This window comes from Astatotilapia calliptera, chromosome 10 (assembly GCF_900246225.1).
Source record: "Astatotilapia calliptera chromosome 10, fAstCal1.2, whole genome shotgun sequence".
NCBI classification, from domain to species: Eukaryota; Metazoa; Chordata; class Actinopteri; order Cichliformes; family Cichlidae; genus Astatotilapia; species Astatotilapia calliptera.
In genome coordinates this window covers 31,219,591-31,237,333 of record NC_039311.1, presented here as the reverse complement: position 1 = coordinate 31,237,333, position 17,743 = coordinate 31,219,591, and the positions used below count along the sequence as shown (strand labels likewise).

The 17,743-nt window shown below is 43.5% G+C and overlaps 1 protein-coding gene across 1 annotated transcript in view; it reads left to right on the top strand.

Annotated features, from left to right (window-relative positions):
* The window catches only part of wwc1 (WW and C2 domain containing 1), a 44,738-nt gene that overhangs the window by 3,245 nt on the left and 23,750 nt on the right, over positions 1–17,743 (top strand). The window contains exons 2-5 of the mRNA XM_026180984.1: positions 14,430–14,539; positions 14,839–15,042; positions 15,873–15,949; positions 16,740–16,819. Of these exons, the coding sequence (XP_026036769.1) occupies positions 14,430–14,539; positions 14,839–15,042; positions 15,873–15,949; positions 16,740–16,819 (471 nt within the window). The remainder of the gene's footprint in view (positions 1–14,429; positions 14,540–14,838; positions 15,043–15,872; positions 15,950–16,739; positions 16,820–17,743) is intronic.

Below are 17,743 nucleotides of genomic sequence, written 5' to 3'. Positions count from 1 at the left end.
AAAACTATAACTTTAATCTCAGCCAAACCGATTTACTCAGGAACAAATAAAATACTAAAAAAAAGCCAAACAATAACATTTTTAAGTTATCTAAGTGACTCATATATCATGTTTAACCTGAGTAGCGAAAGACGGCAGTGGGTTTGAAAACGATTTGCCGGGAGTCCGCTGGGCTCTAGTGAGCCTAGCCCCCGGCTAGCTATCGAGCTAGTGGGTAACAGACGTCTCCGAAAACGTCGGAGCGCTTTTGAAAATATGTGGTGTCTTGATAAACTGAGCAGATATTTGAGGTTTACACAGCTACATTCTCGCCTGAAAATATGTTAAACGTTTATTTTGTGACCCAGAAAGAATAATACGAGTAATATTAAAACTAACTAACTGCCGCCATTGTTGGAAACTGAGCTGGGCTGCGCTATGAATTCTGGGACACAGCTTCTTCTTCTTTGGGGTTTAACGGCAGCTGGCATCCTTGTACATGCAGTGCTGCCATCTTCTGTTTCAGTCCGTTATTACACTCTTAAATCCTGCTACTCATTCCTGCGTCTTTTGGGATCTTACAAAGCTTCAAACGACACGTCGACTATTAAATCAGTCGTCGACGATTTTGATAGTCGACTAATCGTGGCAGCCCTAATTGACATATATTTTTCCTTCCTACAATAGCCCGACGGGCAGGGCAGAGATAGATTTTGGTACCTCGACTGAAAAAATCGCTAGCCCCGGGACGTTGGGCTAGCGATATTGCGAGCCCTGTATCTGATTGAGGAATCACTCATCTTTGGAAAAGAGAGTTTATTACAGAGAAATGTCTCTTTCCAAAATAAAAGCTATACTATCCGCTTCTTCTGGGCTATATTCTCAGCAGCATATTAAACAGCTGTCTAAATGACTCGGCTAAAGTTAGTAGCATGCTTGCTTGTTTTTTTTCTGCTTCCACTTGTCTTTGCACTAGGATGATGTCGGAGTAAATGTGCAGTTATATTCGTTGTGTTCCCACTAGTGCTTTCAGGTTAATCTCGTTGAAATGACCTTAACGCCACAACACGGCAAATCTCCGTTAACGAGCTACCGCCGATCGCCCCGTGCATGGGGCTAGACGGCCAACACGTTAACAAGCTAACTGCGCTAACACACTAGCTCCCACCCATGTAATTGAGCATTGCATGGCACATCCAACATACTGTTTTACTTTAGTCCATGACTCGCTTACCTTCAGGGTCATACGTCACATGAAAACCAAAATAATTCCAAACGCCAGATCTGAATGAGGGTGGGGGAGGTCCATGTTACAAGGAGAGCTTAACTTCTGTCTCGCTAGCTTGCCCTGCTCCTTCTGACGATGCTGTCTGTGTTGAGCGCTCAGTGAATCTGCATTCGACTACTCCGCCTAGGCTGCACTGTCGACCCTACGCGGAGTAGTCGAACGCAGATCCACTGAGCGCTCAACACAGACAGCATCGTCAGAAGGAAAGTTGATAAAAGAAATTACAAATTTTGTATTGCTCGATACATATGCGTACCGAACCGAAAGCACTGTATCGAACGGTTCAATATCGATACGAATATCGTTGCACCCCTAATATATATATATATATATATATATATATATATATATATATATATATATATATATATATATATATATATATATATATATATATATATATATATATATATATATATATATATATATATATATATATATAGCAGCTGGATAGCGTAGTGGTTAAACTACACGCCTTTGGAACAGAGGATCGCAAGTTCGATTCCTGCCTGGGGCGTCTGTATCCAGTAAGGGTCCTAAGGCTAGACCCCCTATGCTAAGCAAGCCTACCGCAGACATGAGCGAGACAGATAAATATGAAGGCATGCCGGCTCGGACGTCGCCCGGATCAACAAGGTCCGCGTCAGGTGTTGAGGAACCAGGGCACCCTGACGAAAAGTGGGCTACTGGAACAAGAAGGCATCGGTGGGCAAGGGACGAAAACAGGGCGTTGTTGGAATGCTACTACGCAAGTAACCCCGGCGGAAGGGGCTACATGAATATCGGAGCACTAGGTGCGGTGACTCCCAAGCTAGGCGAGTGGCTCCAGCAGATCCCAGAAGAGCGCAGTCCTGGGAACAGCTAAGATACTGCGCAGGACCCTCAAGCTCCCAGGCCTCTGGTAGAGGACCCGAGCTTGAAGGATAAACCGCCCGCAGGGGCGTGCTGGGTGTTTTTTTATATATATATATATATATATATATATATATATATATATATACACACACTTTGATAAGTATGGGAAAAGTTCATTTTTACCCTGTAATCATGCTTTTATTGCTGCAGTGAGGCAGCTGGAAGCTAGTGAAGTATTTTGAGCTCTTGGCAGCCTGAACATGTTCATTTATTAATGTTTAATCAGACCACCTAGACTGCTCTTAAATAACTTTTTAGCAACGTTATTATTTTTGGCTTCTGGATGGTGTGTCATTTTGTGTTTGTAGTAGATGATTTTTGATATCTTGCTAATGATTAAACGGGTCAGTAATGAACAGCCAGTCCAGTGAGGTTCCTCCAAATAACTCACTCCAAATACCTGTTTACCTCTGCGTGAGGAATCATTCCTTCTCTCGGGAATAATCTGAGAATGGAACCTCGAGCTGAGTGTGTCACAGAGCAGAAAGCCTCCTTCAGTTTGTTAACCTGTCATAAAACCTTGGGTATCTCATAGCTCAGGATGCCAGAGGTGCTTTCTTGTTTGCTCATTTACATTCCTGCTGTCAGGCGTGGAGGTGTGTTACCTGTTCTTTTCTCCTCTCTCGTAGAAACCATTAGTGTAATAGGCTTAAAGAGGCGAGCGTGACAACGACTCGCATGTTCAGCTCACCACAGCGCAGAGGGGAGGGTGGGTTTATACAGGGTTTTTCAGTCTTACCAGTCACTTAAGACCCCTCAGACTTTGACACTGTGTCTGAGAAGTGGTCGTGCTTCCAGCTGTTAGATTAAAATGAGGATGATTCCATCTTTGAACGTCTGCCCGTTTTTCTTAATCAAGAACATTTGACTCCCAGAATAATTCCAAACCTCTGATAAAGTTTCCTGTAAGTAAACGGACTCAGAAAATGCCTCTGGGGTGAGGGGGCTGACTCTGCATGGTTCCTGATTCGTCAGAAGTCTGTTTCACCGCATTTAACAGAAATCTTCACATTTTTCCCACAATTTCCAAGCATGTGATATTCCAGGAATGTCTGCTATGTTTCAGTAAAAACTCCGGTGAATAAAACAGTTTGAAAACATTTTCTGGCAATCTTTAGACGTCCTGCACGTAGAGCTGGGCGATATGAGATGTTTTCATATCACGATATGTTTTTTTTCATTTCAGGCGATAACGATATCTATCACGATATAAGCCAAATAACTATATTTGTAAGATTTAAATGTGCCGTTGCTCACAAGTAAAATGAGAAATAATCAGCAGTTTGTTTTTATTTAAATATTTATTTCCCATAATAAGTTCAACAGGGTAGATGTACTTAAGGAACATGAGACTTTTTCAGATAAATAAAGGCAAATATTGCAAACTACACAAAAGGCAGCCGCTAAAGCGTCTAAGTTTCAAAATAGAACAAACGAAACAGACTAAATTGTCAATTCCACTTAGAAACAAAATATTAATTCTAAAAATAAATCTTAGTTTGTTTTACAGAAGAACAGACAAAACTGACTAACTTTTGTCAATATCAAATAAACTGAGAACTAAAAGGAAATTCTCAATCTCTCCTTGTTGTATAGCTGAGCTTTTCAAACAGTTTTAACAGTTACTTTAGTCTGACAAAAGCCGAATGACGAATTAGCGCTTCCAGTCAGAGACTGAGGCTACGTCCACACGTACACGGGTATTTTTGAAAACGGAGATTTTCCGTTTTCGTTTTAAAAAATAATCCCGTCCACACATAAAGGCAGAAATGAAGGAAAACGCTGCTATGAACATGCCAAAGCAGCAGGTGGCGCTAGATTCCTAACCGTGCAGAAATGTTGGCCAATCAGAAGTCTAGAAGCCTCGGTGGGAAAAAGTAAACAAAGCTGGGACATAGAAGCAGAACAGAGTCGTATGTGTGGAGGGACAGTAACTGTGTGTATGTGTAAGCATTTAAACACTGCAGAGAGTAGAATTAACAGTATTGTAGAAATTCATTTCACCGAAACAATAACGTGGCGCACAGTGTGACGCATGCACCAGTTTATTGTATTTCCAGACTTGCTTTCGGCACAATTTACAGTGCACGCTACTCTGTTTTTTGTCAGACTTGAAATAGCCGAAATACCTTCACACTACGGAACTTCTATGGCTCTTCCGTTCGACAATCTCTCCGGCGTTGGAACCATCATCTGTTTTCTCTTCAGTCACGCTCGGTTGATTTTTCTAGTCGGCACACTCATTTCCTCCATTACCCGCTGGCTGCTTCCCAAACAAACACACGTGCGGCTTGGCACTTGTGCTGTACGTAACAAGTCACGCGACGTGACGCTGCGGCTGTGATTGGTTCGGCTCTGCGCTACTGAATTTGGATTGGCTGACCTTTTTTTTTTTTTTTTTTTTTTTTTTCCTTCTTTCTTTTTTTTAAGAGGACAAGAGTGGCGAGGTCTATCGCGATAGTTTAATTTCTCTATCGAGTAAAAGTTATATCGCGATACATATCGTTATCGTTCTATCGCCCAGCTCTACCTGCACGTAAATAACCAGACAGACAAGCCAAACCAATCGCATACCGGCCTAATAAATAACAGCTAATAAACAAGAAGCACTCTGAGAGCGCAAACCGCCACCAACCCTCTCGCTCTGTGGGCGGCGTTTGCTTTGAAGAGAACAGCGCTGTATTTTTTTACACATTCACTTTGTTTTCTTTGTTCTTTTTAAATGAACTTTCAGAAGTTTGTAGTGCAGTGAAGGGCAGCGTGACAGATGTTTACTTTGATTACACAAACATGGAGTTTTAAATAACTGGACATGAAGAACCTTGAGCTTGTGATTAGAGCAGGGCGATATGACCAAAAATATTTATCACGATATACATTTGAAAATTTGCGATAACGATATAACTGACGATATAACTGACACTAGACAAAATACTTTACAACTCCACAACTTTATTAGTGCAAAAAACCCCATCAATGTATTTTCACTTAAACAAGCAGCTGTTTTTATGTGCATTAAAGTTAGATAAAAATGTAACAGTGCAAATGCAAATTCCTCGCTGACAGTTTAACTAAAAGGCATTTACAGTGGAAACTGGCTGACATATCCTCAGCATAACCATGTGTAATATCCACAAAACTTAAAAAGAGGTTATACACACACAATACAGTAATATTATGTTGAAGCACAGTACGTATCACTCCGCGAGGCTCCGCCTACGATAGCCGTAATGCTCCAACAATCCATCAAGCGGTGCGGCTTCGTAGCTTAGCAAAGTCGTACTAAAACATTTGACAGATTTTCGAGCGCCGTGTACATAAAATAGTTTCGAGGTCAGTAAACACAACCAGATTTCATACATAAGGCTCACGGGATTATACGGGGCTCTTTCGATTTTCAGAAAAATTAAAGGATTGATTTTAAGTGCGCCGTATTTTCCAAACAACACGGTAATAACGACGGCCCGCTAGCATGCGCTACCAAAAATAGTGCTTTGTTGTGTATCTGACGGGGGAAAGCTAAACCAGTTCCACACCACTGAAGTTGCAGCATTTTTACAAACCAATTCTGGTTCATCGTTTCATTGAACGATCCGCTCTCGCCCTTCTCATTCTCCGTCGCTGCCATGCTTTTTCTGCCATGTGCGTATGAAAACAAAGGCCCTGCGCCTGCGCGTTTTACCCATATTCTATCGCGATATTTAATTTTCTTATCGTTGCCCAACATTATACCGGTATTACTGTGAACGGTATGAGCTGGCCCAGCCCTACTTGTGATATATTATTATTATTATTATACTATAGTTTATTCACTAACTAAACAGCTCACTGTCTTTCTCTTACTTTCTCTAAAACACAATGAGGTCAACTTGAAGGAAAGCCAGATGGGAAATATAAAAGTGAGGTCAGAGGTCAAATGTGACATGGTATTTTATGGAGGTTTGACCTTATTTGAGCTTGAAGAAGAGGTCAGAAGTCCAACATGAGGTGATAATTTAGAACCCCCATGAATCACTTCATGCCTTCATGTTAGCAGAACAAGAAATGGCAGTAAAAAAACATAACTTTAACTTTAATGCTCTATGTAGCATTGTTATCACTTTGACTTGCAGATCAATATAGTGACCTTCTAGGGGAGGTCGGGGGTCAAATGTGACATGACACAGAACACCTGGAAGAATCATAGTTTCTATGTTATCAGGTTTTTTGTCCATTTTTCCACAAACAAATCCTGAAGTTGACCATGAAGATCTCGTGCATGTATTAGTGTTAATGGACTGTTAACAGTCGACACCCCTACAGGGTCTCATCAGAGTTCATTCAAAGCTTTTCCTTGGTGGAGGCAACCACAGTTAGCTGCCTGTCCTGTAGCTGGATCTCTGCAGATGTCAAGCTTCCCATCCAGGTCTTTATTCACGGGCGGTGTAGCTGCCCGACGGCTTGTGGCAGATTCCCAGAGAGATCCGAGTGTGAGAAACATTGATCTGGTGACACTTTCATGTCTTTTTGAGCAGTTATGCGAAAAAACCCCAACACCAATCTGAACAAAACCAGACTGATCACACAGGGCAAAGTCAGCTCACGGTCTATAAAATAACTGCCGGGAGGCGATCGAAGTTACCAGCTGGGAATTTTTAGAAATCTTTTAAATCTTCAGGTTTTTCTGTTTTTTATTAAAACAAGATGAGCTGCAGTCAGCAGAGGAAGTGAGAATTTGTTGCAGGTGTCAGCGTACCGTCGGTTGTCGGCCTCCACTTATTTGGGCTGCTGGTGAGATAACAAACACACAGTCGCTGGTGTGTTTTAAGGTGGAATGGAGAATTTCTCCTCTGGTTGTTTTACACTCGACAGTCTTAAAAGTGCAGAAAGAAGAAAACAAAAGTCCTGAATTTAAAAAAACCCACAAAAAACAACACAGGCGCATTCCTGAAACACACAACGTGAGGGGCCGAGCGCTCGCAGAGCCGCCAACCAAAAGGCCCGATTCATCTGAAATCCCTTTCACTGCCTGCCAAGGTGCACGGGGTCAAAGTGCAGCGTGAGGCCCTGCAAACTGTAAACCGGGATCTAACCGCCACTCCGTGCTGGTTTTAATGCGTAACCAGCGACTCTCATGACTTATTATTCAGCAAAGCATGAGAGGGTTTTACTTTGGTCGGACTGGTGCAGAAACAAAAGCTTTCACGAGCCATTTCTCCTCCTCCTCCTTCATCTAAAGAGTTGGTTTTATTCATGTTGTAAAATTACAGCAGTTATGAATTAGAAACCCCTGCTTCCCACTCTTTCTTCTTTAGATGGAGGTCACCCAGTTCCTCCTTCACCTGCCTCCGTCTTGTTCATGATTAACTTTGGATGACTTGAGTTAAAGAAAGAAGCTTAAAGCCTGGAAGATTTAGAGGACATACAAAAGCAGTTTTGAGGAAAAGTAAATAAATGTAAGCAAACCCTCTGAATGAGTACAGAGTGTACATGTGTAGGTAACAGTGGCTCAGGGACTTTCAGCTTGGCGGCGACTTTAAAGGCTTAATTTTGGTTAACGTGTCTGATTGATGCTTCTGGGAAAGACCCAGCGTGAGCCCTCAGGCCCCGCGGCGTTCGTGTGTGGCTTCATGGGGTGAAACTTTGGAACAGGATGTGTTTGTGTGTTGGGTGTAGCTTGTTGTGATGAGTTCAAACACCTGGAAGATGACGTGTTTTGACTTCTTCACACGGAGAGGAAACGAAGGTGGAACGCTTCCCGCTGTCAGACGTGCGTTCGCCTGACAGCAGAAATGTGCACCGCGTGAACTTAAAGGCTGACCCACAAATGGAAGGACGACCTCTCCGCTGTTTGTTTTTACTCCTGCAGCGTCGAACAGGTTTCCCCCTCATTCCCGTATTGCTTCATGCGCTCATCGATGTTTGCTCTGGATTACAGCATCGTTTCTCGTAAAGGAACCTCGGGGACGAGGTGGTTTGAATTGAAGGCTGCAGTCATGTGTAAATCCTCCCATTGTAGTCAGGAATGAAGACGGACAGCGAGTCTGATTTCCACACTCGGAGCATCTCTTACACTCGTCCTGTATTTAAAGCGAGAGCAGCAGCTTAGCTGATGCTCTGTATTTGAATATGGAGTCCACCTGCAGCTGTGCAGGAATATTTGTTATTTTCTGTCACTGTGCTTTCCTCCTGCGCTGTTATGGCCTGATTCTGAAGCTATAAAAACTGCTCTTTGTTAATTAACAAGGCTATTTGTGAATTGTGCAGTCCCATTTTAATGGTGGCCTTGGGCTCTAAAGCTCGCTCAGCATGCAGCGGTTTATGCAGAACTTCAGCCCGAATGAAAAGAAGAAACGAGGGGAAGAAAACAAGTAAAAAACAGAACCAGGATTTCTGTTTTAGATTTTTATTTTAACATAAACAAACACGTCCCAGACTAAACACAAATTCACACGAGAAAACTCATCCTCATCCATGGACACTCATCCTGATTCTGATCTCGGTTTTCAACATTTAACAGTGCGAGGTCTTTAGTCATCATTAAAGCTGAAAATTCAGTCAAAATCCACGTTCTGATGGCCAGATGTTCAAGATACACGCATATATTAGGGGTGCAACGATATTCGTATCGATATTGAACCGTTCGATACAGTGCTTTCGGTTCGGTACGCATATGTATCGAACAATACAAATTTGTAATTTATTTTATCAACTTTCCTTCTGACGATGCTGTCTGTGTTGAGCGCTCAGTGGATCTGCGTTCGACTACTCCGCCTAGGAGTCGAGCGCAGATCCACTGAGTGCTCAATACAGAAAGCATAGTCAGAAGGAAGAGCGCAGGGCAAGCTAGCGAGACAGAAGCTAAGCTCGTTGCAACATGGCAAATTGAACCTCCCCCACCCTCATTCAGATCTGGCCTTTGGAACTATTTTGGTTTTCATGTGACGTATGACCCTGAAGGTAAGCGAGTCATGGACTAAAGTAAAACAGTATGTTGGATGTGCCATGCAATGCTCAATTACATGGGTGGGAACTAGTGTGTTAGCGCAGTTAGCTCGTTAACGTGTTGGCCATCCTGCCCCAGGCACGGGGCGATCAGAGGTAGCTCGTTAACGGAGATTTGCCGTGTTGTGGCGTTAAGGTCATTTCAACGAGATTAACCTGAAAGCACTAGTGGGAACACAACGAATATGACTGCACATTTGCGCTGACATCATCCTAGTGCAAAGACAAGTGGAAGCAGACAAAAACAACAAGCACGCATGCTACAAACTTTACCAGAGTCATTTAGACAGCCGTTAGCACAGGATTCTCCTTATGGGGGCCTGATATGTTTAATATGCTGCTGAGAATATAGCCCAGAAGAAGCGTATAGTATAGCTTTTATTTTGGAAAGAGACATTTCTCTGTAATAAACTCTCTTTTGAGTGATTCCTCAATCAGATATATTTATTTTTTTATTACTTTGTTGTTTCAGCAACATTAAATTTAAAAACTGTACTTTTGAGTTAAAATATATATTTATAATTTTAATAAATGACAAATTAAAAAGGCATGAACATTTTTTTTTTGTATCGAAAAAATATCGAATCGTGAATTTTGTGTATGGTTGCACCCCTAATATATATGCAACATATATCCAACTAATAACAAAACTGTGGCTTGAGAAGAATTAATTAAGTTGAAATAATTAAAAGGAGAATAACTCAGAAGACAAAATTAATCAATTGGATAAAAAAAATACAAAAAATAATCATTTTTGAGTGATTGTTAGTTTTACTCCATTTAGAGCTCAAATAAATGGAATAAATAAGTAAAACGCTAAAAATACGGTAAAATGTCAACTTAAAAATGTGACTGTAATATAATAAATGATTCTGTAAAGGGAAATATAATAAAGATGGCTGTTTTAATGTATGAAACGACACCTGCAGCTGATGCTGGGTGACGGCTCAGTGTACCCGGGGTGTTGAGTGTGTGACGGGGTTAAAAACACAGATGCGGTTACACATGTGTCATTTTGTCCTTGCTGATTGAAACCACGCTGAAAAATGTTTGGATGTCATTTGATTCATTTTGAATTACGTTGCTTTCCTTTATAAAGAAACTGTTTGTAATCAGTTTGAGTACCTTGAAGGACACGACGAGGTCAGAGTTTGGACGATGCAGACCTTGAGTCTTCTGCAGGCGCCCAAAGTTTGAACGCAGCACCTGCTTTTCTGGGGCGGTAAACTGGTCGACACGGGTTTTCACTGAGCTTTAAAAGCAAAAATGCATTATTTTTTTTTTACAAAACTGCGTCATCTGTTGGGAAGCGAAACCCATCTATAGAGGGCAGCGGGCTCCACAGCCCAAGGTCTGCAGCTTTAGCCGGCGTACAGGTTTGGATGACAGGGATGTGGAGTCCAAATTCAAACGTATCATCCGCTCTTCTTCTTGTACAGTCAACAACCTCTCGCTCTCAGCGGGAGGTTTTACACCTCGAGACTCAAAGAATGAGGAAAGTGCTTATAAACTGTCCAGACTGCCGCGTCAGGTCTCTGCTGCTGGCCCTGAACGTGTGTCATCAGAACAAAGGAATGTTATTGGTCAGATAACGCAGGTATGAGGTGGGTGACACGGGGCAGGCCGTCTCGGTAATGAATCCACCGGTTATCTGTCGGTGGAGCTTTATGGCTGTGATGTGGTGAGGGTGTTTTACAGTTGGACCTTGAGCAGCTATGAACTGGTTTGAAGCCTCATAACTCAACCTGAGGAATTTGCACGCCGCCTGACTCACCGCTCAGCTATGCAGCTCGCCGCCCTGTGTGTTTGCACTCTGCCTCTCGTTTTGTCAGTTTGCATCAGAGCGCCGAGGCTCGGCTCAGTGTTTACCTTGGTATGTGAAACCTGAGCGTGGGGGGGGTGCACGTACTCGTATCAGGTTTTCACCCACTTTTGTTAGACTGCAAATTCATTTTTGACCAGAACGTCACCAGAATGACTTTTATGCTTCTTCTTTGAGTCTTGTGTGAGCTCAAAAATGTGCAGCCTTTCATGTGACGCTAAAAGTCCTGTAATTGGTGCAATTAAAATTTTTTTTTTTTTTTGTGGTGGGGCTGGCGACTCCAGCATTATCCCCTCTGAATCCTGCCGCTTACGCCCAAACTCACAGGATGTAGTTTTAAAATCTGTAAGTGCAAAGAAAATAACAGTTTACTGCTTCTCTAATGGCAGCGGTGCATTAAATGTGTAATCTTGCGTGATTTCCACGCTCAGAAGCGCCCTGTAAATGGAGATTTAGCTCAGTAATGCTCGACTGGTCTGAAGTAGAAACCAGCATCCACATAGATGACTGGCAGCCCTGCAGGTGAGCTGTGTGACAACAGGTTTCCTCTTCCAGCTCCAGGCCCCTGCGAGCCTGATCGAAACACTCCGCTTCAGACAATTTTTTTCTACTCTTGGATCTGTATGATGTCATAGAGAGAGGATATCCCTAATATGGTCATCTTGGGGATCCCACTCAGGAGAAAGTTGCCTTTTTTAAATTTTCCTGTCATCTAAAGTAAAAACACGTGAACACACATACCCGAGGTGTTCACCTTCACGCTGTGGCATGTGAGGACTTCTTAAAGTGTGCTGGATTTAGATTTTGTTGATTTTGGACACTAACGGTCCAAACACACATGACTGAACACGTCTCATTGTTGAGGTATTATCGGCACGCTTGTTTACGCTCACTGTGGCTTGTTTTTGATCTGCTCCCTTGGCCGTTGCAGGCGGTTTGAGCGCTGATGCAGTGAAGCATGCGAGAAGCACACAAGCACCATTTGATTGACTGACGGTGAAACGAAGGCCGTCGCCACCGCTGCCAGCTGGTCCGCCGCTGTGAGGGGAAACTGACGGAGAGTGACTATGTTAGCGACTCCCCTCGGCTCGACGATCAGAGGATAGGATTTAGGCGGTGGGAGGAAACAGAAAGAGAGAGAGGAATCAAATAATGGGATACCTGAGCTGCCGGCCGGTCGGACTGCCGGCTCTCTCTGGGATCAGCAGCCTCTCCGTCTTCCCCGGCTAAATTTAGAGCTGAGCTGAGGGGGTCTTCTCCGGGCACCTTTCATTATTCATCAGCTGAAAAAGGACCCAGTTCAGTTTCTGCCGTCAGCGGTGAGCCGACTCCGAGTTTATCTGCAGTCACGACATAACGAAGGAACGCTGAAAAGAAACGCTAGCAACAAGCCTCGGAATCAGCGAGGGAGGATTTCATACATCTGTGTGTTTGTCTGGACAAAGCTTAGCACACAGACACATCCAAATGCTTTTATCTCACACACACACACACACACACACACACACACACACACACACACACACACACACACACACACACACACACACACACACACACAGGCTTTTTGTCGACTGATAATTGGCACGCTGGGATGATGTGTTTGAGTTTCCGTATCTAAACAAAATGAAACCTTAAAGTGAGGAAAACGAGGGCAGCATCATTTATGGATGTGGATTTTCAGCTTCTCATATTTGGATGACGTGAGCCACGAGGGTCAAACTCACTTTAAGTTGTGGCTAACATGTCAACATCTCTGAAAATATAAACCATAAAAAAACAGATTAATATTCAGTTTACTGTTTTGAAAGTATTCACTTTTAGTTATCCATTCACCAAACATGTGGTGAACATTGTGAATTATATATAAAAAGATGAGTACTGTTAGTACAAAGAAGCAGAAGCTATGGACACGATCCAGTGTTTGGGTTCTGAGTCCAGCTGGATCGGGTGTGGATCTGTTCAGCTCACGTCAGCAGCAGGAGATCTGAAACAGGACGGAGGAAGTTGGCATTAAAAGGACGAACAGTGTGGAGTTTTTTCACTCAGCAGCTTTTACTTCTTGAGCGTGTCGACGTGACTGAAAATCACAGCTGACTCTCGGCTTCTGTCCCGCTCGCTCGAGCTCTTATGTGCCAAACACTTGTTTGGAAGCTTTTGTTGCACTTAAGTTAGAAGTCGTCGTTACAGCCTTGATTACACTCGGTCATTCCGGTTGTACTTCTGTGGACTCTGCCTGTGGACGAGTGTGCGCGACCACCAAAACAGGCACATGGCATCCATATAAACCCCTGTGCCCGCTGTCTGATGGTCAAATTTACATCACTCGGACCCTTGCAGACTCACAGACATGGGAAGTAGAAACTTAAGCCACACAGTGAGCGCTTAGCAACCATTTGGCGAGGCAACGATCAAAAATGGTTGGCGAGCGGTTTCTGGAGGAAACATGATCACATAGAGGTACTCGTACTGAGACAAAGACCTGTGTGCTTTGCTTACTCGCAGGTTACCGCTGATGAAGCAGCTGTGAAACTAAGAGTGATGCAAACTGTAAACGGAGACCGTCAAAGTAAAAGTTGAGGCTTTTTGAAATGTGTCGTTTCAGCAGTAAAGCACGACTTTTACTTTGAAGTCAAGCCTGCTCCACTCTGTGTGCGAGGAGGTGCACACACAGCGAGGCCGAGAGCAGGGGACAAGCTGGCAAAGCTATAAATACAAATACGGCTCAGATGGAGGCGCATCCTTCCTTTCCATCCATTTCCATATAGTTAATATAATTTCAAAATTAAATTATAAATCGCTTTCTAAAGATGTCGTGTAGGAGTAATATAAAAAATAAAATGAGTCTTCAGTGGGCATTTAATAAAAAAGTCCCAGCTTTCCTCTGGTTGATGTCCTGAGATCAGTTCACGCACAGCAGGACTGTGAAGTGGAGAATATGACACGGTAACGTGGTTGTTATGAGTCCACGTGGGATTTTTAATATTTAATGTCAGCCAAGGCGCTTTGAGGTCGAGAGGTTGCCCCGGAAACCTCCAGGCGATGCGTCACCACCGCCTGTGGAATGTGGCGGGTCGGTTTCCTCCTATTGTGATGAGTGACAGGGACCACCCCCCTACACACCCAGCCTTTCTCCTATCCCCCTCCTCCTGCTGCTGCTGCTGAAGAAGCTTTCACACAGAGAGCGAGTGGGGATAAAAACAGTGTTTGAGTGGGTTCATTCAGCAGGGTTTGAATGTTTGGGTTTGATTTGGACGCGTTTCCAAATAAACAGCTTTAATGGACTCGATCTTAAACATCGAGCGGGCAACACAAAAACATGTAGAACTCATGCAAACAGGCGAGTCAGAGCCCTTCTTTGCATCCGGATCTGTGGCAGCCCTGATGATGAGGAGTGATGAAGAGCTTTCTGTGCTCTGACTCTGTTTTTCTGTTTCTCAGGCAGACGAAGCCTCTGACGTTCGCCGACTGCATCGGGGACGAGCTGCCGGTTGGCTGGGAGGAGGCGTACGACCCCGTCGTCGGAGCGTACTATGTCGACCACAACACCAGTGAGTTTCTCTCCTCATCATCCTGTTTCTCCCTCCTCTGTGAATGAGCTAAGGCACCAGTCAGCCTCTCGCTCAGGCTTGGAGGCGGCTCAGCTTCATGAAGTAAAGGACCGGCAGGTTTATGGGACACTGCTGAATTACACTGTCGTAACAGTCTTTTCTGTTCTGTTGTACATTAAGAAGCTGTGATCAGTTCCTCTGCTGCATCAAAAGAAAGCTAAGAAAGGTTTTTAAGCTTTGTGCCTCTTCCAACCTTTGAACTCCTGCTCATGTTTCCTCTTCATCGTGTTTTCCTCCAGAGAGCACCCAGCTGGAGGACCCGCGGGCCCAGTGGCAGCGGGAGCAGGAGGCCATGCTGCGGGACTACCTGGCCGTGGCCAGCGACGCGCTCAGCGCCCAGAAGGAGATCTACCAGGTGAAGGAGCAGAGGCTCCGCCTGGCACAGCAGGAGTACCGCCAGCTCAACGACGCGTGGAGGGACAAGTCCACGTCGCAGACGAGCTGTGAGTGACGGCCGAAATCAAAAACCTCCGTCTGTCTGATTTTACACGAGAGATCAGCTCTGACCTCTTTGTGTTTGCGATGTGATGGACAGAGGAGGTCAGCAGGAGTCTGTGACTGATGTCTGCAGACGACACTGATGTGAGAGCAGGAGGAAGAACGCCTAATTCTGCTGGCATCACACAGTGTGACAGTGACAGCAGTAATCACGCATTCATACATGTGATCGTGAGAAAAGTGTCAAAAACAGTCGTCAGTACAAGAAAATAATAAAAAGAATATAGAAAGATAAAATAAATAATTAAGAAACTATTAAAAATAAAAAAAGGGAATTAATAAATTAATAAATAAATAATAAATAATAAAATGTACTTTAAAATGTAAAAACAATCCCTTAATTTGAAAAAAGAAAATTTTTTAAAATTTTCAAATAAATATAATATTTATAAATATCAATAAAGTTAACATAAAAACAAACAAGTAAAAGTAAAATAAAAATATTTATCAAGATATAAAAAATAAAAAATGAAAATATTTTTAAAAATAAAAAAATTGAAATTAAAAATGCATTCAAATTCAGAATAAAAATACAAATATTTAATAAATATAGTTCAATAAAAGTAAAAAGAGTAAAATAACGTTTTTATTAATCTGTACATTGTCACATTTAAAAAATAAATAAATTCTGTATAATTTTTTGGGGTTTTCAGCTTTTCTGTTAAAAACTAATTCAGCAGAGGTTTCCTCACTGAGACTGTACCAAATGCTTCGGCCTCAGCCTGAAGCTGAAATCACAGCCTCTCTAACGTCTAACGTCCCGTTGTTTCCACAGTGAATTCCAGATCGTCCTCTTCCAGCAAGTACGACCCGGACATCCTCAAAGCCGAGATATCCACGGCCAAAAGTCGGGTAAGACCACCTCCGTCCAAATAGGAGGCATAACGTTAGCTGAGCCTGCAGGCATGTAAACAAACATTAGGAAAATAAGGTGAGAGAGAGCACGGAGTCACATTTACCTACAGCAGAGGACGACCCACCTGCTTTGATTAGTGAACAGTTTACACGTTAACGGCCGGCGGGCACTGCGGGCTGCCGGGCGCTTCGCTGCAGGGTGGGGGTGTTGAGCTTTCTGGCCTCCTAGGCTGGTGTAAACCCTGCTGTTGTTCATCTTGAAAGGGGAAAAACAAAGAGCGTCACACACACCTCCTGGCTGTGGATCAACTATGCACTTGAAGAGTCACCTGAGTCGAACTCTGGCCACGCCCCCCCACATAGTCAGCATTTTAATTTGTTCAAAGCAGCACGACCACATACCAAACTCATTCTTTCCTCGTGAGATGTTTTGGACTCTTTTAGAGCCGCTTTGCATGACTCGCGGTTCAGAATGATCCTTATTTGCCTGATACTGGGCTCCCTTTGATACAAACCATGTCGCCTTCACTCCAACTACTTTTAAGCCAACGTTCTTCTGATTGGTTGCCCCCCATAAAGAGAGAGCCCCTCTCTGTGACATCATACAGATCTGAGAGTAGAAAAAACTGTCTGAAATGTCTTGTTTAAACACCTGTAGGGTAACACACAGAGCTCAGCTGCTCTGAAGCATTAAACTCCATATTTGTGAGCCACTTTTAAAGATGTAAGACGTTTTGGTCCTGGAGGTTTGGTCTCTAACCCTCACCCTGTCTCTGCCTCTTCTCAGGTGAACAAGTTGAAGCGGGACCTCGCCTGTATGAAGCAGGAGCTGCTGTACAAAGAGCAAGGCTTCGAGACGCTCAAAGAGTGAGTTTTGAAGTTTCCCGTGTCTTCTTGCTGCGTTACCTCGATTGCCTTGCTGGAGTCCAGAGGGGTGCAAAGCGAGTCCGTCCTCCTCGCTGAAGGGCAGTGCTGACAGGCGTGCTCGCGAGCAGCCGGCTGGGGGGTTCGGTCCTCACCTTTTTCGGCTCCTTATTTAATTTGCGAGGCGGTCAGAATCTGACATGAATAGAAAGTGTTTGTGTGACCTTCCCTCAGTCTCACAGCCCAGTTTAAAGGGCAGACAGGTAGATTAATTCCACCCGGAGAGACAATCAGCAGCCACGTCCTAAAGATTAATGCTCAGCTGTTTCGATATTAGTTTGTTGGGCAGGTTTTCACTTTTTCATTCTGGGTTTGCATCGACATGTCAGCCAAAGAGGAAGTTTACTGATGCTGTGGCTGAAAATCAAGCGCAGCCATGTTTGTGCTGTTCAGAGCTGGTGTGACGTCCCGAACGAGGAACAAAAGGATTTCAGATTGTGTGACCGAAGCCGTTCTCGAGTTCTTGTTGACGTTTCGGGCACAAACAAACACAGGATTAATATTCCTGTTTGATGAAATCTGGAGGGCTTTTTCTTTTTTGAGGTGCAGTTTTGAATATTATACCAGGTTATCATACAAACAACTCATTCACCACAGGTTACTGTAGATCCCAGATCATCAGGGCTATCGTTCGCATTCTTCCTGTTCCTCATCCAGAGTAAACCACCACCTGTGTTTTATTCCAGAAAATTCAAAAATCTAACACTAACACAAATGTCTGGTCTGGGAGGAAAAGCTTCACGATGGATGGAAAAAAACTGTTATGCAGTAATAACAGTTCAAGAGTCTGAAATTAAAGTTTTATCATTGGAATAGGGATGGGTATTGATAAGATTTTCACGATTCCGATTCCATTTTCGATTCTGT